Source organism: Myotis nattereri (genome assembly GCF_964212035.1).
Source record: "Myotis nattereri genome assembly, chromosome: 9".
Classification (NCBI taxonomy): Eukaryota; Metazoa; Chordata; class Mammalia; order Chiroptera; family Vespertilionidae; genus Myotis; species Myotis nattereri.
The window spans coordinates 55,971,307-55,993,534 of NC_138084.1; the positions used below are offsets into that span (position 1 = coordinate 55,971,307).

General features: G+C 40.0%; 1 protein-coding gene across 1 annotated transcript in view; it reads right to left on the reverse strand.

Moving 5' to 3' along the window:
* GRM5 (glutamate metabotropic receptor 5) overlaps positions 1 to 22,228 on the reverse strand; it is a 417,272-nt gene that overhangs the window by 43,413 nt on the left and 351,631 nt on the right. The window contains exon 7 of the mRNA XM_081100132.1: positions 6,617 to 7,556. Within this exon, the coding sequence (XP_080956258.1) occupies positions 6,617 to 7,556 (940 nt within the window). The remainder of the gene's footprint in view (positions 1 to 6,616; positions 7,557 to 22,228) is intronic.

The window sequence follows — 22,228 nt, forward strand, 5'->3', positions numbered from 1 at the left end:
AAATTTCAGGCAGTCCTTGAAGTTCAAATGTTGTATCTGATGTGTCTGCATATTTATTCATGCAGCAACAAAAGGAAATGCAGTCAGGCTCAGTGGAAGGAATGGCCACATCAGAAAGTACAGTGCAACACTGATCTAGGGGCAGTTTTCAGGGAAACTCCTCGGGGGTGCATCACACTCCACACCCATTCAATCCCAGTGTTTCTCAGTTCAGGCTACAGTGTATTAGGAGCTGGAATGGGGAACCTACATGGGCTTTGAAGCCAGCTACCTTTTCTACTCATTCTCTGTATGGGCTTGAACAAACAAATTAGCCTCCACTTGCCTCAATTTCTTCTTATGTAAAATGAGGGTTGTTTGAGTATTAAAAGAGTTAATAGATGTAAGGGGCTTAGAGCAGTACCTGGCCCTATAGCAGTGGTTCTCAACATTCTGGCCCTTTAAATACAGTTCCTCATGTTATGACCCAACCATAACATTATTTTCTTTGCTACTTCATAACTGTAATGTTGCTACTGTTATGAATCGTAATGTAAATATCTGATATGCAGGATAGTCTTAGGCGACCCCTATGAAAGGGTCATTCAACTGCCAAAGGGGTCGCGACCCACAGGTTGAGAACTGCTGCCCTATAGCAAGTGCTCAATAAATATAATTATTTACCATCTTCAGCCCTTGACTGTTCACTGGTAAATGCCAGCATAGCTCAAATGTCATTATTTATCCATTCATTCAGTCACTTAGCCACATTTTCGAGTGTTCACAGTGCCTGGCACTCTGCTGGATGCCAGTGGCACAGAAAATGAATAAGACGTGGTCCTTGTGCTTCCTAAATTCATAGTACATGCACCTGTGTGTCATGGAGCCTTACGAGTAAACAGGTAATTATAACACAGGATGATAAGGGCTCATAAGGAAGGGGACCTAATGGAGTCTGAGCAGGACACGCTTCCCAGGAGAAGTGATATGGAAGGTGACTATGAGTTGGGCATGTGAGACGTGAGGGTGGATGGAGCAGGTGTATATTATACCTTTATCAATGCCTCACTAGAGGCCTGAATGCAAGAAAACTGTGATGGGTCAGTATGGAAAGTCAGACAGGAAGTGACTAGATGCCAGGCTGACCAGGGGACAAGAAGTCATACCACCAGGCAGAGGAAGCTTGGCTCTGTCCTATCTTAGTCAGTGGAGAACCCTGAAGATGTCTAAGCAGGGATTAAAATGTTTAAAGAGTTTCTCTTGTTTAAATTGGTTCCTTTGGAAGATTTTTCTAATTCCCAACAGGTAGAATGTACTGCTTCTACCTCTGGCCCCTTGGTTCCCCCATAGACTCCTATCAAATAACTGTATTACTTTATTGAGCTTATCTGTTTCCTCAAAGACCATTTTTTCAGTTATTTCTGCATTCCCATAACCTATAACAGTGCTTGGCACAGAGCAGGGATTCAATGGAAACTGCAATGAAAGAAAAAGTTTGGTTTTAGAAAAAAATGCATTTCTTCTCATATTTTAAGAACAAAGCATTGTCATATGAAATCTGGACACTCAAGTCAACAAAGTGAGTGGTCTTCTCACTGGGATGATGGTGTGATCCCTGAGAGCTGTTGCCCATCAGATTCATAATCTACCACTGAGCAATGCAACCTGTCAGGCACTGTGCTAGGCACCTAGGGAGATATGAAACACAGTTGTGAAAATACTGCGCATATACCCAAAACAACCTCCAAATCCCTGGGGCTTAGCACAGTTCCTGGCAATGCTCAGTTCTCAGTGAATGTTTTTGAGTAAATAATAGATGAAGAAGATGTGAGGAATGTGTGCTAAATGTACGGCATACATAATACATGTTCTGAGTCCAGATGCGGGCAAGTCTGTGAGATGGCCTGATCTGACAGGGTTTAGGAATGTGGGCCTAGGAAACAGAAAGGATCTGAAGAGACAGTAGGAAGAGGTAGAAGGTTCCAAGGAGAGAGAAATGGCAGAAACATCACTCCATACAGACTAATAACCCCTTAATGAAATCTAAGCAATTGGAAATCATCAAAGTTCTGATCATAGTTGGGTTATATTGGAATTCACACAAGAGAAACAATTTTTCAGGCAAATTATAATCTGGGCTATGGATGTGAAAGGACTAGCAGTTGCTTGAGCAGACAGCCTAAGAGGGCCCTCATGACAATGTTAATTAAAGCAAAGTTAATTAGTTAATTAAAACAAAAGTGGCAAATGGCAGTTTCTAAAATTAAGGTGGAGGCAATACTAATGTTTCTGCCACCGGAATTCCTAGGGGCGGGTTTTACCTTCTGAGAAAATTTCTGATACAGGGTTATATGCCTCTGTTATTATTTAGCTATGAAAGGCCCACTGAGGACCTCAGCCTCACAACCCTGGAAATTCTGAATCTTGTAGAGCAGAACTTTCAACTCATGCTTTCATGAGTTTGTTCAATGCTTTATTTAGGCCAGAACTGGTTTTGTGTTTGTCAATCTGCAGCCGAAGTGAGGGCCTTAAGTAGAAACTTGGCATTAACTGCTTGACAATGATTTGATGCTGCACCACATGTGCTGGAAATTAGTGCCTAGAACCAAAGTGTTAATCACAGGGACCTCTATACATTGATGGCATAAATGGTATGTTTCTATATTAAAAAAATCTCTCATGACTCACTGCCTTTTAAATAAAAATCTCCCTTTGCTATTTCAGTGAATTGAATGACTGACTGGATATTTTTCTTTTGTCTGTTCTAGGGTGAACCTATTTAACTTCCCAGTAAACGGCTAGATCTGCTGAAATTAGTTATATTCTTCCCTTAGGTGTTCAGAAAACAGAAGTGATCTCCATGACCAGAGGTAGAAATTGGCTCTTTCTGCTAGCCTCACAGCAGATTGGATTTACAAGTCAGGCCTCAGGAACATGTCTACTTTTTTTTGGTTCTGATGAATTTTCTTCCAGTGAGTCTCCTTTTTAGTATTGATTCTCTGGAATGTTAATAGAGTTACTTGAAAAAAATAGTCCGGTGTTCCAAAGCTTGGGAAAAGATCGGAAAAAAATTAATAGATGACTGATTAGTTTCCACACTCCTTAGTTCCACAAGACTTCTTAGTGTTTACTTCCAATAAAAGTGGAGAGTAGTCAGAGGCTGTTGTTCTTTTAACCAAATAAGTTTTTTTATGGAGCAGTTTGTGAGAATAGCTTTCCAAAGAATACATTCTGGGAAATGTTCAGCTCAAGTGCCAAAAAGCTGAGGCCTGATATAAAAAGAGCTTCATAACGGACTAGTCTATGGGCAAGTCTTCTAACCATGCTGGACCTCAAACTCCTCATCTGAAAAATGGGAATGATTATTGCTTCTACTTTCAATATTTTGTGACCATGAGACAATTCTATTACTACTACCACTATTACTATTATGTACTGCTTACTGGTTTATCCAATAGCACTTGACACCATTCCCTTTTCCCTTTCTGTTTCCATTATGATGGATGATATAAAAGCTAAATGCACACTTTCTTATACTCATGCAGCTAGGGATAGCTATATGAGATGATTTCGTCCATGAAACATAAAGGTAATTTTTATGGGACTCTAAGAATACTCTTTTCCCTAACAAAAGGATGCAATGCATAGAACCTTGACAGCCAACATGCAGCCTTTAGCAGAAGGTGCATAGAATAGCAGAGATGTTAGCTCTGGAATCACTGAGCCATGGAGGAATACTAGGAACAGTTTACCTGCATATTTCCTGTGGTATGAGGAAAACGAAACCAAACAAGTCATATAGGCCTCTGAAAATCTGGCTTAATCTTTCCTGCAACTGAACACATTTCTAAAAGGTTTATCTGCCATTTATTGAGTACTTTTTATGTCTGATACTAAGAATTTAACACATACCACTGAATTTACTCCTCACAACAGGATTACTTATCTACCATTTCACAGTGGAAGAAATGAACTGAAGTACTTTGTTCAAATTTAAATAGTACCCTGGGTCCCAATAAATTGGCTCATGACATATTGCAGAATTGAAGCCAGAGAAGCATAAGTACTGGGGGTAATTTAGAATAAAATGAGAAAGTATGAGAAGTACCCAAGTTCACTAGTTTGCCATTATTTAAGCTCCAATGTGATAGGCAATGCAATACACACTGGCCTTTATAAAACCATAAACTAAACAGGGAGGTAAACCCATGCATAACCAGTCATATTCTTCAATGTGATAATTATTATGCTAGTGTTATGAACACCTGAGTTTGGATCACAAAGAAGAAATACTTACTTTGAGAGCTCCTGTGAGGCATAGAGGAAGGAATTTTAGTTTGGATCTAATTTATTGCTTAAGGTTGTAGCTTAAAAGGGGGAGAAGGTATGACATCCACTTGACACATATGAACCCATTTAGTCTCACAACCACTGAATGAAGTATGTATTTCATCATCTCTATTTACCAGAGGAGGAAGCCGAGGCCCAGAGAAGTTAAGTGATTGGCCTACAGCTATGTCACACCGCTAGCAAGTGGTGCTGCCAGGATCCAATCCCAGTGCTATCTAGTTCTGCATCCTGCTACCTTTAGTAGAGTATCTACTGTGTGCCTGGACTTTACACACATTATTCCTTTCTCTCTTTCCAATCTTATGAAGTAGGTGCTATAATCTCAATTTGGAAGATGAAGAGATGAAGTCTCAGCTCAAACTCAGGAGAACCTGGCTGCAAAGTCAGTGCTCTTCACCACTGCTCCATGCTGTCTCTCTAAGGAGCCCGCCCTAGAGAGTCTGGGGGTACTTAGGCACAGACTCACAATTCTGTCCCTGTAGCAAACTATTTCCTCTATCAGGATGCCATTGAAGACTTATTTATGAAGACTTATTTCAGTTTAAAGAAAGGCTGATAAATTAAGTTTGACAAAATAAATTTTCTTAGACAACATAAAAGGCTGATCTTGCAGAAGTTCCTGAAAATGAATGTTTTAGAGAGAAGTCAGGAAGGTAGATGGAAAACATGCCAGCAGGTTTGAGATATGGAAGGGCTTCTGTGTATAGAACATGACATCTCCAGGATTTATTGAAGAAATAGAAGATGTGGTTTTCCCCAAGGTTTACAATTTTGTTGACTACCTTGCACAAGTGGCATGAAAATATATGAGAGGCATACAGGAATTAGAAAAGAATTGAAAGTGGCAAGGATACATGTTAAAAATGCAAATGAATCAGGCCATGTGGGTAACTCTAAGTATCTTGTGAGTCCCTTTTTGTCCTCAGCAAACACAGAATCTTTACCATTACCACAACTCAGGCTTTGAGGGATTAGAGTTTATAGAAAATAGAACTTTTTATGTAGGCTAAATGATAGTTAAAAGCATTGTTCAAGCAATATTATTTAGCCATTTATCTTGCATTTATTTATTTATTTAGAGTTTAGGGAACTTGTCAAATCTCTGTAGAGTTTAGCAGATGATTTCCTGACTAGCTCTTTTGTACATCAAAATGATGCATTATTAATATGTATCCTTACCACTCAATTCTTTTCTAATTCCTGTATGCCTCTCATATCTTTCCATGCACCTGGTGCAAGGTAGTCAACTAAACTGTAAACCTCAGGGATAACTATGTCTTCTATTTCTTCAATAAATCCTGGAGATGTCATGTTCTATACACAGAAAGCCTCCCATATCTCAAACCTGCTGGCATGTTTTCCATCTGCCTCCCCCCTCACCGCCCCCCTTTTATTTTATTTTTCCCATCAGACTATGTACTTCTTAAAGAGACGATATCCTTATTCCCAACCAAATAACTTATGTAGCCTTTTTAACACCTTCAAATTTGTTCCCAAGCCACTGATAAGGTGTTTTCATTGCCTTTTGAAGTATCTTAGGGGGCATTTATCATATAAGGTAGTCCCTGACATGGGGGGAAACCACTGACTGTTGACTTCAGATTCTTTTCAGATGGCAACTGCCCAGTAACAAAACCTGTGGTACTGAACTTGGTGGGGTAGATGGGAAGGGACTGTGGGCAACAGAGAAAGTGGGAGACTGGCTGGTTGTTTAGAAAGAGTATATTCAAAGCTACTGTGTTCACTTGTCTCTTTCCTTTACTTAGACATTTCTCAAAGAGTTCAAGTTTCCCATTAAGAACTAGAATATCAATTCTATATTCTCATGTCTCTATGCGCTGGGCATGTGCAAGCGCAGTTGGATGTGTGAGGCTCTTGGTATTCTGTTCTCAGCATCATCTTATTTGTTAATAATTTTCTGTAATCTTTTCTGGTGAACTAGAATTTAGTGCACAACGTATCTCCGTCCCCTCAGGACCTGGAGGGCCTTGCCATGGCTCAATGACTTAACTGTGCTCTCTCTGCCCTCTTGACCTCACCCCGTTTTGGGGTAACTCTTTGCTTTATCAGAGGTCTCAGCTTCTGTGTTTCTGCCTTGGCCTGAGTCACTGGGTCCACATCCAATTAACCCCACAAAAACTACTCAAATGTCCAAAGCCCCCTTCCCAACACCCTGCTCCCTAGAGCTTCATTCACTCAAGTATTTTCCATTTAAAAGGCCCAGGAAGCGAATGTCACTGCTTCAGCCAATAGCGGCCCACGCCCACAGGGTCCCCACAGCTTTTACCTTAGGGTTTCCCCGGAGGAGCCTCTCCTCTTCCACAGATTGACGAGGCTGCTGGACCTGCTGGCGGCCGAGGATGACTTGCCATCCCCCACGTGCATGCGCACCACGGTGGACGTGGTGAAGGCGCTGCGCACGTTTCTCTCCGGTTTGGCCAGGATGATGTACACCTTCGGCACAAACATGCAGCCTAGCGCCACGGTGGCACTGAGGCTGACTGAGAAGCACATGGTGATGATTTTGTAGTTGCTGCCAAAGTAGATGGGCACGAAGGCCAGCCATATGATGCAGGTGGTGTACATGGTGAAGGCGATATACTTGGCCTCGTTGAAGTTAGCCGGGACGTTTCTGGTCTTGAAAGCGTAGAAGGTGCAGCTCAAAATCAGCAATCCATTGTATCCGAGAGGAGTGACGACTCCTAGGTTGGTGGTATTACAAATCAGGTAGACCTCCCGGATGCTTGGGTAGTCGTGCATGATATCAGGAGGCTCCATTATAAAGAGGGCGACGATGATGCCCAGCTGGATGCATATGAGAATGAAAGCAATCACCAGCTGGGCACAGGCACTCATGAATCGGGGCTTTTTGGTACAGATCTTCTTCTTGCTGCCGGCCAGGATCCTGGCAATACGGTTGGTCTTGGTTACCAGGGCTGAGTAGCTCATGGCTGGGGAGAGACCAATGCCGATTCTCTGAAGGTAGCAGTAAATCTGTTTGGGCTTTGCAATGAGGCAGAAGGTGCATAGGTAGCCCAGGCAGATGCCAGCCAGGATAATGTAGCAGAGTTCCCTGCTGGAGGACTTGACTACTGGGGTGTCGCGGTAAATGATGAAGACTGCCGTGACGAACAGGGTGGCCAGCAGGCCGAGGCAGGCGAACACCACAGCTGCAATGGGCTCAGGGTCACCCCAGCGAAGGTACTGTACTGGGATCAACTCACAACCTGCAGAGACACAGACACATATTGAAACAGAAGGAAGAAACGTTTACTCGTGCCAGTTGTGACGGAATTACAAGCCGTTGCTTAGGATCCTTTCACATTGTCTCCAATCTACCATTCCAATCTTAGAATCCCATGCTACTCCTTTCTTCCTATATTCACTTCTAAAATATTTATCTCCGTATTATTAATACATATTCTGTGCTAGGAGCTGTTCTAGGATCTGAAAACAAAATGGTAAAGAACATGAACATGTTTCCTGCCTTCATAAAAAATAATCAGGGGTGGGTGGGTGCTTCTGAAGAATTACAACTGCAATAAGGGCCATGAAGAAGTATAGTATCAGCCCTGACCAGTTTGGCTCAGTGGATAGAGCGTCGGCCTGCGAACTGAAGGGTCCCAGGTTCAATTCCGGTCAAGGGCATGCACCTTGGTTGTGGGCACATCCCCCAGTAGGGGGTGTGCAGGAGGCAGCTGATCAATGTTTCTCTCTCATCGGTATTTCTAACTCTCTATGCCTCTCCCTTCCTCTCTGTAAAAAATCAATAAAATATATTTAAAAAAAGAAGTATAGTATGAATCTTGACCCAGTCTATGGGGGCAATAATGTCTTCCCTCAACAGGAATTAGCAAATGAAAGTATTGGTTTAGCTTCATTTGGGAATTCAGTAGGTCTGGCAAACAGATTGATTGTAAGGAAAGAGCCAGGAGACACTGGAAGCAAGAACGGAGGTCACCATATAAGAGTGTGAGGAGTGGCCTAAGATAAGGCTGTGAGGTGGGTTGAAGGGAATCTTGTAGGGCAGAGTCCTAGATCAATGGGCAGTCATTGGAGGGATCTATGTAGAGGAAACGACACAGTCAGATTTGTGTGTGTTTTAAACATGCCTTTGGTTGCTATGTGGATTTTGGATAAGATAAAGGTGTGGGCAGATTTGAGAGTTATTTGAAACAATACAGAGTATTTAAATTGATGTGGGGATATAGGAGAGAAAAGTCATCAAGGATGACCAACATTGGATCAATCTATGCTGTCCTTGAATCTACTATATAGAAAAATCAGGGTTTTCAGAGAATCATATGATTCCAATGTTACAGAAGAGAAGATAGTGTTTAAAAAAAGGAGCGTGTAGTAGAGGAAAACTGATTCCAAAGGCAAACAGTTGGTCTCTATGGCACGTGCCAACACTCCCCAAATTATTCTCCACTCTTGGCTTGCAGGGTTTGTTTGTTTGTTTTTAATGTCACTTTTTTACACAACAGAAAAAGGTGACAAAATGTGGTATCATTTGGGTTCCATGCCTTCTTTTAAAATTTCTTTGGGTCAGTAGTTCTTGAACTTGGCTGCACAATGGGACCACCAGGAGATATTGTTATGAATCACTGTGGCCTGAGTCTCACTAACATTGTTTCTGGTTTAATTGGCCTGGGCATCAGAATTTTTTAAAGGCACTTTAAGTACTTCTAAATTTGCAGCTGAGGTTGAGAACCATTGATCTAGAAAGATCATTCCTGTGAATTAGATATAAAAAATAGAATTGAGATAGCTTTATTGTGAGTAGGAAAGGAGTTGAGTAATCTGGAGGAGTGGCTATTTGAGGAACATGAGATTACTAATTGCTTGCCAATATATTTTCTCCCCTTTATCCTCAGGAACAGACCAATTTCATTGGGCGTGGTAAAAGATGCCGCTAAAGCGTATTTTCCAGCAGCCTTTTAGGTCAGGTTTTCCATGTGACTATCTTTTAGCCAATAAGATGAAAGCAGAGAACTCTTTTAAAGGAAACGTCTCATCTTGGTGAGACCCTTTTTGTCCTTCCCTGCTTTTTCCTTTTGCTGCCTGACAACAAACATGTTGGCTAGAGCTCCAGCAGTTATCTTGGAAGATAAGATCACTTTAAGGACAGAAAACATGTTCTGGGTTATGGAAAAGAAAATAGAGAGAGAATGCCCGAGTCCCTATTAACCACAGAACCACTGACTAACTCTGGACTATGTACATTACATTTGCCTTGCTTAAACTACTGTTTTGTTTTTTTTTCTTTTCCCTGATATATGCAGCCAAACCAAATCCTAATTGATATAGGTATAAGGTTTTCCTATTAACTCCACATATTTTATGATCAAGGGTGTTGTAGGAAGTGGCTACAAAAATCAGCGGTTACTGGGAGTTAAGGGAGGTAACAATAAGTAATGGTAGCAAAGAAGCAATGGGTTTTTCAAAATATTTTTAAGGCAGCTCTGTTATAAAAGGAAAGGGAACATTCTTTTTTTCATTATTTTTGGCTTGCCAGTCTTTTTCTTCAAGATCTCAGGTTTCAGAGTCCCATTAGTGTTATAGTTAAATTCACTATGTGTTTTTTTTTTATTATCTAAAGTTTTACATAAGGCTCCTTTTTCCCCAATTGACGCCCCATCACTATGGGTTTAATAGGATTTGTGAGTTAGCCGAGGATCCTCAGCACACTTTGCAAGATAGTTTCCATAGGAAAATGTATGTTTTATTTTAAAAAATGTACATTTAATATTGAAACAAAGTGCTTTTAACCTAAAAAAGTGTTTGTGGATAGCCCAAATTAATATAAGAGAGTTATTTCACATAATGTTGCTAATTATAAATAAATGTATACATCATTGCTAATGAATATACCTGCATCCATATTTTTAGGCACCTATGTTCACATATGTGCTTATATATGTAGGAATTCAGCCTCTGAGACCTTAGTGTAACACAGGGTTATGCTTCATATTTATAAATTTGTTCACTGTAGGAACTAATTGCAACAGTAAAATAGGAATTAGTCATTCTTATTTTTATTCTTTTCTAATAATTTATTTCTAACACCGATATGAAAATGAAATTTACTACCTACTGTAGTTAATTTTATAGGGACCAGTTTCCTTATTGGTCACAAGCTACTAATGTCCCAGTAATTTACTGATATAGGAAACGTTATATGATACCTGAAGCAGAACTCCTTTCATTAGCTAGAGAGAATCAACTGGAAAAATCTAAATATTTACATTAAGGGCTTTCATTTTACTCTCTTCTTTTTTCCTGCTGTTTTGTTAAATTTTAATTGCTTTGATATAAATGTAAATTAACACCCTAATTACTAAATGTTTTGCATATAACATTCACCACTATTTTTACTTCAAGTGTTCATGTGAAACTAATTAACATTATTTGTGAAACTAAAGAAAAAGCCCATTAGATATATGTGTAGGAAGAAATGTGCATAAAGCATGCTTCTCATGTGATAGGATAATTTTCACAAGTTTACCAGAACTTATACATTCAAATGAATGCTTTTTTTCATTAAATGCGCACTCAGAAGGCTTTATGTTTTGTTTAATGATGCTGCCATTGCACAAAGACTTTGGTAACTATTTTCTTGGAATAGCAAATTGGATTCTGATTAGAGTGTTATAATCACTGAACTTATAATTGGATAAGATCTTGAATTTCCAAAAATGGATGTTCATCACACTTATTGTAGAGCCTACAAAAGTACAATTCGAGGGTCTAAACTCGGGATATTTTTGAATCAATACTTTGGGAATGAGATAAAGAAATCTTAGTTTGAATAAGCAAGCTCAATGACTACATAATTGGTCCTTGGTTGGCAACCCAGCCTTAGAGATTATGAGGTCGACTTCTCATCCAGTGTAAAAATGTCTTATATAATAATTTCAGGATGTGATCACCCTAATCCTACCTAAAGCTTTCTATTATCTCATGGACAGGACTAGTGGTGGGGGAAGATGGATTAGAAAGGCAGGTCAGGAAGGCAGGTGGAGACTAGAGGCAAATAAATGGGTCAAAAAGGCTATCACAAGAGGAAAGTCAAGAGATGGTAGAGAAAAAACTAAAAGTCATTGTACTAAAGAAAACATTTAGCTAATAAAGACATTTTAGAACTAGGATTGAAAGAAATTATAAGGCAGACAGAATCAGGAGAGAGGCTTCTAACCAAGTTGGTCGCAATGCTATTAACTAGGATAAAGACTGTAGGAAGTAAAGGGTCACATGTTATGGGAATGGTGTCTAGTTCCAGTTTGGAAATGTTGTGCTTGAAGTATCTATGACCTACTGAGAAGATAGAAATAGAGGCTTAGAAGAGATATTAAGGCAGAAGTTATAGCTTTAAGAATCACCTGTTTATAGGAGGAAGTAAGAGACATGGAAATGAAAGCAAATCAATGAGGAAATTCATAGATGTAGATGAGGGCAGAGCCTAGAGGTCTTGTGTGATACCAACCTTAGGGAATGGCAAGGAGAGGATATGTGAGGGAAGTCATAAGATAGAGAGAAGTCCTAGAAGGAACAAAGTGTGGCAGAAGCCAAAGCAAAGTGGTTAATTGGATGGTCCAGCATCCCTTCCTCTGAAAACAACACTTCGGTTTTAGTTTTTCTTAAATCCTTACTCAAAGAGCTTTGAGCTTCAGGTTTACAGATACCTATCCTGGTGGTATATCATCCTCTTATATTCCCTCTATGCTTCCCCTCCCAACCCTCCCTCCCCCCACCACCCACACACTCCTATTAGACCTGTTTTGTACAAGGAGTAATATCCTTCCATTGCCGTAGTCCTATCATGGAACATGATCTACCAAATCTCAGAATCTTGAGGTAATGCTAACCCTAGTGTAATGTACATCTAAATTTTCATTGATTACTATTTTTACTATGTGCATTGGTCTACAAACACCTGAATGGCCCAGTATTCTACCTAATTCTCTTCTTTATTTTCTTCTATTTAATGGTTTTCTGGGCATTTTCTCCATTTAATAGTTTTCTGTTTTATCCGTTTCATTCTTGGTACAATAGTAAGTTACTGGAAGTACTCTTAGTATACTGGTAAGTTATACATACCAGAAGGGCATGTAGAGTTTTACTAAGAATCTATAGTGTATATATTTTATAGTTTTATCATAAATTTAATCAAGTTAGCATATGCCATCATATTTTAGATTAAAGAATCTTAGATCATGTCAGTGAAGTTCCCTCATAGCAAACATGTTTCTCAGAAGATACGCATCACTCATCACATTGGTTTCTAGAACTGCAAAATAGCCATAGGTTAGAAAACCATGGCCTATTTTCTGATCACATCTATTTAAGTAGCTATCCACTTCTCACTTCCATCCCCTTTCATGCTTGATCCATATTCTATGGTTCTCTACTACAATCCATCCTTTCATAGCTTGAAGTGAAATATATATTGAAAATGCAATTGTTGGGTTTTTTTTAAAGGGAAAGTGAACTGCCAAAATGGTATTATCTATGCTCATCTTGTGATTCCACCAATGTGTTTGGATACACCAAATGGAGGGGCCCCTGATTTCCTGGACACCCCTAAAATGATACGACCCCTCAGTAATGACTGGTGCTCACGCTTACAGTTTGGTTATTAGTGTTACAGAGTTAACATTACTGTATTAATCGTCCTAGACTATTGCATTTACAAACCCTATTCCAAGTGTCTGTTCAGGCAGTAAGAGTGAGAAGTCAAAGATCCTGTGACAGATGCCTGATATTCTGTAAGTAGGCTAGGCAGGAACTCCTTAACAAGCTTCATTATTCCTGGTATATTTTTGAGGAAAGGAGGTTACTGTTGAAAATCTCTGAGAATCAGATGTACGTGTCCTCAGCTGCTGGTTAGGCCACTTCAGGTGTACTACATTGATACATGAACAATAGTTCTGCCCAGAGTACAAGGTGTTGACTGGTGACTAACAGCATCAGGCTTGCATTCAAATGTGTTCCATCGCAGACCTCCTAAATGCCTTTCCTCCTCTCTTTACCACTCTGGCTTTGGATCTCTAAGGTGTTGGTCTGAGCTAGCAAAGGGATGCAGACTCAGATTTTTTCTGCATTGTCCATATCCCCAATCTTGTAATACTATCTGTTCACTCAGGCTAAGCTAAAGGTTTTCATAACATCTATAGTTCAGAAGAATTGGAATTATGTGTGAGTGATAGAGAAAGGGAGAGGGAGGGAGGGTGGGAGGGAGAGAGAATATTGTTAAGGTCTGTCGTCTGTCCTCCCTGCTTGACTAGAAGCACCCTGATGTAAAGGACTTTATCTCTTTTGCTCACAAATGGATCCCCAGTACTGATCATAGTGTCTCACTCATACAGTTAACATAGCAATTTACAAATTAATGTATTTACTATATAACCAAAGTGTATAATTATCATCTGGCAAATGGATCAAATCATTTTCAACAAAATTTTTTGTTTCCTATAAGAAGTTCCAAATTACAGAACTGTTATGTACTGTTATAGACAGAAGGCTAAATTCAGTGCATTACATCTAAATTTTAGTCAAATTCTACTAACTAAGAAAGGACAAAACAAAGTAAGCACTTTAAACACTTACTACCTAGCAGTGTGACATGTTTCATATTAGAAATATTCCTGGTATTGATTATGTATTGATAAATGTTTTATGATTGACTGATTAACCTAATTCTGAATAATTCATTGAATCTGGGATGTGTGGGTAGAGGAAAGGAATGAGGAAGGCAGTAAACAGAAGTCATTTTAAACCAGTGCCATCTAACTATAAAGTTCAGATTCACTGTTCCCAGGAAAGCTGTTAATTGCAACATTTTTTAGTTTAGGCCAGAAAAAAACAAAAGCACCCCAAGTCCTCTGCAGAGAAGGCATATGATAAAGCTGATTGATTTTTAACATTATCTTAGTGTGAAAACATACCTTGACCACAGCCTCAAATAAAATTTTTAGTTTCTATCCAAATGTTAGTTAAGTTATATTGGGAATTGCTTCAACTGGAAGCTGCCTTATTTCTGTTTATGACCACATTTTACTTTACTTTCCTTTTTTAAAATTTTAAATTCTGTATTGTTTAAAGAATTACATATGGTATTACATAGGTCTCCTTTTCCCTCCATTGAGCTCTCCACAGCCACCCCCACGCCCAGCACATGTCCTCACCCCCCTAGTGTCTGTGTCCATCGGTTATGCTTATATGCATGCATACAAGTCCTTTGGCTGATCTCTTATCCCCCCTCCCCTGCCTTCCCTCTGAAGTTTGATGCTCTATTCGATGCTTCTCTGTCTCTGGATCTATTTTTGTTAATTAGTTTATGTTGTTCATTACATTCCACAAATGAGTGAGATCATGTGATATTTATTTCTCTGACTGGCTTATTTTGCTTAGCATAATGCTCTCCATGTTCATCCATGCTGTTGTGAATGGTAAGAGTTCTTTCTTTTTTACAGCAGCATAGTATTACATCGTGTAGATGTACCACCATTTTTTAATCCATTCATCTGCTGATGGGCACTTATGCCAGCATTTAAAAAAAGGAGCATAAGTGTCTATGATATGTCAGATGCTCTCCTAGATACCTTAGGTAATCTTTATAATAAACAAGTGAAGTAGGAATCATCAATTCTATTTTATAGAGGGGCAATATGAGCTAACATGTTATGGCTGAGATTAAAATACTGTGGGATTCTACTAGGAATATGTCCCAAGAAACCAGAAACGCCAATCAGAAAGGATATATGCACCCCTATGTTCATAGCAGCACAATTCACCATAGCTAAGATTTGGAAACAGCCTAAGTGCCCATCAGCAGGTGAGTGGATTAGAAAACTGTGGTACATATACACAATGGAATACTATGCTGCGGTAAAAAAAAGGAACTCTTGCCTTTTGCAACAGCATGGATGGAACTGGAGAGCATTATGCTAAGTGAAATAAGCCAGTCAGAGAAAGATAAATACCACATGATCTCACTCATTTGTGGATTATAGAGAACAACATAGACTGATGAAAAGGGACAGACCCAAAGACTGAGAAACAGCGATCAGACTGTCAATCCCCAGAAGGAAAGTAGGGGAGGGCGGGGGTAAGGGGAAGAGATCAACCAAAGGACTTGTATACATGTATATAAGCCAAACCAATGGACATGGACAACAGGGGGATGGGAGCATGAGCTTCTGTGTGTGGGGGAGGTTGGGGGTTAATGGGGGGGATGAGGACACATTTGTAATACCTTAACTAATAATAATAATAATAAAAAAATAAAATAAAATCCTGTGGGATTTTTTGCTTGCTTGCTTGATGCTACTATCAGGGAGGCCAACTGGTCAAGTGTCCCTCTGAAAGGGGTCCTGGGGCTACTTAGGAAATAGAATCATGAGTAATTAACAGTGTCTGCCATGGGCAAGACACGGTTAATGGTAGTATAAGTATTTGCTATTTGTTATCCTGACCTAAATCTATGCTCCCTTCTGAAAAATCACATTGGTTCAAACTCTTCAGAAAGCTTGTCATCCTGGACTATATGTCCTGAGGGTTTCTGGTCAGAGACTCTGATTGGCCAAGTGTTGTGTTCGTGCCCCTGAAATTTTCTAGTGTAGATTTTTTTGAATGGGCAAATACCCACACCAGAAGAGGACAAGGATTGACTATGGGGCATTCTTAACACTACTCCAGAGGGGACTCACAGCCATCCATTTATCATTGGACCCAGCCCTTCCAGGTTTATTACAGACTCGAGGCCCAATGCATGAAATTTGTGCAAGGGCCTTGGCCCGCACTATGGCGGCAGCTGCCTCTGCCACGGCCCCCACCTGCTATGGCTTTGTCCGGAAGGAAGGACGTCTGGAAAGATGTCTGGTCTAATTATCATATTACGCTTTTATTATTATAGATTGTTGGCTTAGATTCCCTAAATAAAATCCCCTCAGAGAGTTGAGCCAACTCAGAGCAGTATTTTTAATTTAGCTTTTATTTTTGTTCTTTGTTATTGGTTACATTTTATAGGGGAGTTTGAAACTGTATTCAAAGATTCATTTATTAATTAAGCATAAAGAATGATTTACTAGTACTGCAGAGTGCCAGGGGGAAGGATTATCACAGATGCACATTTGTAGGGAACAACTTTGAAAAATATGACTTCCGGTCAAACTGCAGATGAAGGGGAAAAACATAGCTTATGAATCTAAATAATACAATGTGCTCCACTTTTACCTTGCCCCTATCCTGTACACTAGTTAACTCCTCTTTTGTTTTTCATTTTCCAGATTCTCTTCCAGTGTGGCTTTCCTGATTCCCTGCGGCTGAACGACAGGTTCCTCCCCTGCGGTCACAGTGCCCAGGGCCTGTGCCTATCACAGTCTTGCACACCATTGTTTTGTTGTTGTTGCCCATAACAGCAAAACTGTTCTGCTCACAGTGAGTTTGCTTGTCTGCTTCATGTGGTGGACTGTGAACAATCTGAGAGCAGGAGACTGTTTCTTTGCTTTTGCTGTTTCCTGTCCCAAGCACAGAACCCCGCACACAGGCTGTTAAACGGGTTGAATGAATGATTGATTGAAGAGGATAATAGAGTAAGGATACATACACTTCATTTTCAGCTTGCACACAAGTATTTCCCACAAGTATGAGACTTTTGCTTTATTTATTTGCATCTCAATTTTTCTATATGTAAAATGGAATTAATGCAGAATTCCATCCCTATAATGAGGGCTTTAATCTAAAGAAATCCTTATAGAAAAATGCACGTGCTAACAGTAAAGCAATTTTTCAGGAGTCTATAAAATGCTTAAAACTATTTTTGTATTTTGTTAGAATAAAACATTAAAGTCATCACTTTAAGACCAATAGACTATCAATAAATTTTACATATATGTTATGAGTTATACTGAGTGTTTTACATTTAATTTCTATTTATTTCTATTAATTAATGGGCTTGCCAACCTCTTTTCAGAGTCCCTTTCCTCTGGTTTAGTCAGACTCTTAAATTATTATTTTGCAAATAATCAGCCTACTCAGGCATTTCCTCCTATGCTGCTGTTCGGTCCGAATCTTCAAAAGCTTTTCATTTTACGACTCAGAGTTTTTGCAGCCACTTTCTCAGCCCCACAGTATTCCTTCTATGTTCCCATCGCACCTGTTACACAGTCTTAGTTTTCCTCCCTTTTAGAAACATACCAGACTGTTCTAAGGCCCAGATTCACCTTTTCCTAAGGCTGGTTCCAAAATTGTATGCATTCCTCTTCCATGGATTTCCCTCCTGTTTCTCTTTCCACATCTACTAGCTCTTGAATTTTATGCATCATTATGTATTATAGGTATTCCTCAATTAAGCTACTGATATATATTTAAGCAAATAAATACTCTTTTATTATAAAAAAAATATAGGAACAAACCCCACACATATAAGAAAAGTGCACAAGGGGAAGAGTAATGTTTTGTCCTACTCATTAAAGATATTGAAAATGGTTCACCTAGCACAATTAGAGCACAACCCTCACTTCCTAGTTCAATGCCCATTACCAAGCAGCTACACCATTCATGCCACTGAGCCTGCACCATCGTGACACAAAGGCAGTTGTTTATTCCTTTAAGAGTACATGGGTTATGCTCTGTGATTCTACTCTGCTAGGCACCGCGCTGAGTACTATACATACACCACTTCCCTTAATACCCACAACAGTCTATGAAGGAAGCACCACTAGTTCATTCCTTTTTAAACCTATGGCCCTTAAGTAGGAAATGCAACAAGATTTTTTTTTAATATATGTGTTCTTTTTAAATTGATTTCATAGAAAGGAAGGGAGAGTGAGGGAGAGATAGAAACATCATGATGAGAGAGAATTATTGATCGGCTGCCTCCTGCATGCCCCCTACTGTGGATTGAGCCAGCAACCCAGGCATGTGCCCTGACAGGGTTCTTGGGTCGATGCTCACCGCTGAACCACACTGGCCAGGTTCATTCCTTTTTAGTTAAGGTAACTGAGGTAGGGTTGGGGCTGAAGAACATTTCAAGTGAAAAGGAACTATATGAGAAGTACAGACATGGACGAGGGGAGAAGGAATGTAAAGGAAACAGCCAGAATGCAGGAATCAGAGGCGTGGAGGAATAATACCTCTACAGCATAGTAATATAGTGCCATCAGAGAATTATACCATCTCCGAGAAGTACTGCTGAGAGTTCAGATGCGACATCAGTTAAAGCTGTAGGAGGGAAGATAATAATATCATCTAGTCTACATCTCAAGGATTAGTGTGAGGGCCACATAAAATAACATGTGACTTGAACAGGGGCTTAATAATTATGAAGTGATAGAAAGAGGAAAAAGGGAAGTACTCACATAAAACAGTAGTGACTCAACATCTGCTAAAGTGTTTTATTAGATTGTCCTATGTTCTTCTGGGAAAAAGCCAGGCCGATTTTATCTTTCTGGCTGTTTATATACACACAGCCCCAAGTAAATGGTATTATATTATCTTAAATTGTTTGTAAGTACAAGGCAGCACATATGGTCTCTGAATTTTCACTCAACTTAATGTGACTTTTAAGAGGTGGTGAAATAGGAGACATTTATCTGTTTCATATTACTCATATAATACACCAGCACTTTATGAAGCACTTTCCAAGCAGGCTAGAGACCAGTGGGTAAGCACTGCGCTATAATGTTTTATGTTCTTGGGGGAGAAGGTGATCATTTATTTTGGGTAAGCTATATTTATCAAAAACTGAAATAAATGGAACCACATTGTTTTCTCTATCAGAATGGGTTCTGACCATGATGACATTGTTTTTAGCATTACCACAAATTTATCATTGTGAAGAAGAGCACAGGGTACATTTTTCATTGCTTAGTTTCTGGCAAGAGGAAGACTGCTTTATGTTCTCTTTGGGGACCTATTTTGAAAACTTCCATCAAGAGAGGGCCTTTTGGCAATTTTTTTTCCTGGAGCAGATGGTGTTACATTTATTAATATTCCACGTTTTGACTCATCTGGTATGATAAACAAATGTATAAGCTAATGAGAACTGAAAAATTAAAAGAGTAAGAAGGCATTTTTCAAATTTCCGATAATATATGAGCCCTGGCATTTCCTTTTTAAAAAATCATTGTATTTTCAGCATTAACTGAAACAATTTTCTCAGGCTCATTGTTTTAAAGGATCGCTGCACAAAATTTTTCATAGGACTTTAGAGGTCTGTTCAGAAAGAATTCAGTGACTCAGTCTTTCCATTTACTTTTACAGGGAGGCTTGAGCCTTTTGCTACTTTCTGTGTAAACACGGCACAGATATTTTACATTTTCAACCTTATTTTTTTTTTTTTTTTTGTAAAATGAAGATAATTCAGACAAGGATTAGCTGGCAGAAAACAAAGTTCCTAATGTAATGAATGATACTCGCTTTGTTTCCTTTCTTCCATTCTGTAATTTATTTCTTCAGCAAATATTTATTAAGTGTCTACTGTATTTGGGGACCTTGATATTCCCAAGTGAACAAAACATGCCAAAAAAAAAACCCCAAACAAACCCCAAAACAATAAAACAAACCCTCCTCTTTAGCTGGGGAGACTGACAATATATGACCAACAAAATAAATGAATACATAAACAATATAACAGAGTAAAAGTTTATATATTAAATGGAGAAAATGAGAGAGAGAAGAGGGCAAGGGGGACGATTTGTAATATTAAACATGTTGGTCAGGGTAGACATTTCAGTGAGGACTTGCAGGAGGGAAGGATAGGAGCCCTATGGTATTTGGGGTAGTGCATTCCAGGCAGAGAACAGCTGGGCCAATGATCCCAGGATAAGAAACTTGCAGATATTTTAAAGAAGGACAGAAGAACCTATGTGTTGGGGTAAGAGGGAGATGAAGTGGAAAGGAAAGTAGCCCGGAGCTGTAACAAGGGGGCCAGATAACAATTTGTAAGGACTTTGACTTTGAATAAAATAGGAAATCACTGTAGGTTCTTAGGCAACGGAATAACATGGTCTGGCTTGCTTTCTAAAAAGGTATCTCTGCGTGGGGTCCTGAGAAGTAGCTCTGGGTGGGGACAAGGGTAGAATCAAGAAGACTAGTTAGAAGGTTATTTCAGCAGTAAAGGCGATTAATGTTGATTGCTGACTAAGACCAGGGATTTTACAGTGGAGGTAATGGTAAAATTCTATATTTGAAGGAGAGTCAATGGAGTTTTTCTATGAATTGACTAAAGCAGTGGTCGGCAAACTGCGGCTCACGAGCCACATGTGGCTCTTTGGCCCCTTGAGTGTGGCTCTTCCACAAAATCCATGTGTGGGCGCGCATGTACAGTGCGATTGAAACTTCGTGGCCCATGTGCAGAAGTCAGTATTTTGTGGAAGAGCCACACTCAAGGGGCCAAAGAACCGCATGTGGCTTGCGAGCCGCAGTTTGCCAACCACTGGACTAAAGGATATGAGAGAGGTTAAAATATGATTCCAAAGGTATTGGCCTGAGCTAATGAAAGAATGGATTTGCCATCAGGAGAAATATAGAATGTTAAGGATGGAGCAAGCAGCCTTGGGAATCAGGAGGGTAAAGACCTAGGTTTCAGCTTTAAAAATGTATGATTTGCAATATCTATTAGACATTTTAATAAATATGTCAAGTAGACAGTTGAGTATTCAAGTCTGGAGATTAGATGAGGAGACTAGGCTATATGTTTAAACTCAGAAATTTTCCGTGTATGGATAATATTTAATAATATGAGATTAGAAAATGTTTGTCTCCTCATTTTTGCAGTCTCCCTGTGTTTGTTTTTAGGGAGAGCTACTTAGCGAGAGCTACTATGTCCTTGGACTTGGTAGAGTTGCCCAATTAGTAGGTGTCCTGTAGGATCCAGTGGCACAGCTTCAATGTTCACCCACGCTGGGCACTCCAGATTCATCCCCTGCCCCGTGTGGGCTGTATATAGCCTCCTGTTGTAGCTGAGCATTGATTGCTGTTGGCACATCAATGGGAGGTATTTACCCCAAGGTCCATTGGCTCCAAGGACTGACTGTAACCACCATGGAGGATCAGTTGTACAGGGGCCCACCCCACGGACCAGAATGTATTTCAGTGGGGCTCTGGTGCCTGTGAATACACCCCTTGAGTGTGTCACCCGTGGAGGTGTTTGGGTGGTGGTGCTTTGATGTGGTCTGAAGCTATCCATTGTGTGCACTGGCTTTGGGGCCTTTCAGGAGGTGCAGGTCAAGATTAGCCAATATATGTGTTCTGTCTGGCACCACCTGACATGAGCTACAAAGCAATCTGCAGATGGCTGATTCTTGTACTGAGCTTGGAGGTATCTGGAGAGGCCACACTGTAAACCAAGACTGGCTGACACTAGTGCTGGGACTGGGGCCACTTAGCAAGAGATATGGGGCACATCAAGGCCAGATGCTGCTTATTTGAGAGGTTTTAGGTAAGTCTGAAGCATGAGCCAAGACAGACAATTTGTATGGAAAAGTCACCTGAAACAGCTTGTCAGGGCCCATAAGTTGGTGGGGTGGTCTCTCAGGGAATCACCAGGACCAAGCTAACAGTGTTAGCAGGTTGATGGAGACTATGATATGGCCTCTGCCAGCACTTGTCTAGGAGAAAGCTGCCTCTCCAGCTCTCTCCCTAATGCCAGCCAGTTCAGTTCCTCCCCGTATATCCCTAGTGGCTTTTGAGCTGCTGCCCCACTGCTGGAGTTCAGAAGAAGTGAGTCCAAATAAGTCTGTGTTTGGGCCCGTTATGAGGAACTGCCTGAGACTCCAGCAGCCCTCCATTTTACTCAGCCACAATCCCTGCTGGTTTTTACAGCCAGAAGTTATAGGGACTTCTCCTCCCAACTGGGGGTACTGGTATGGGGTTGGGACCCTCACTTATCAGG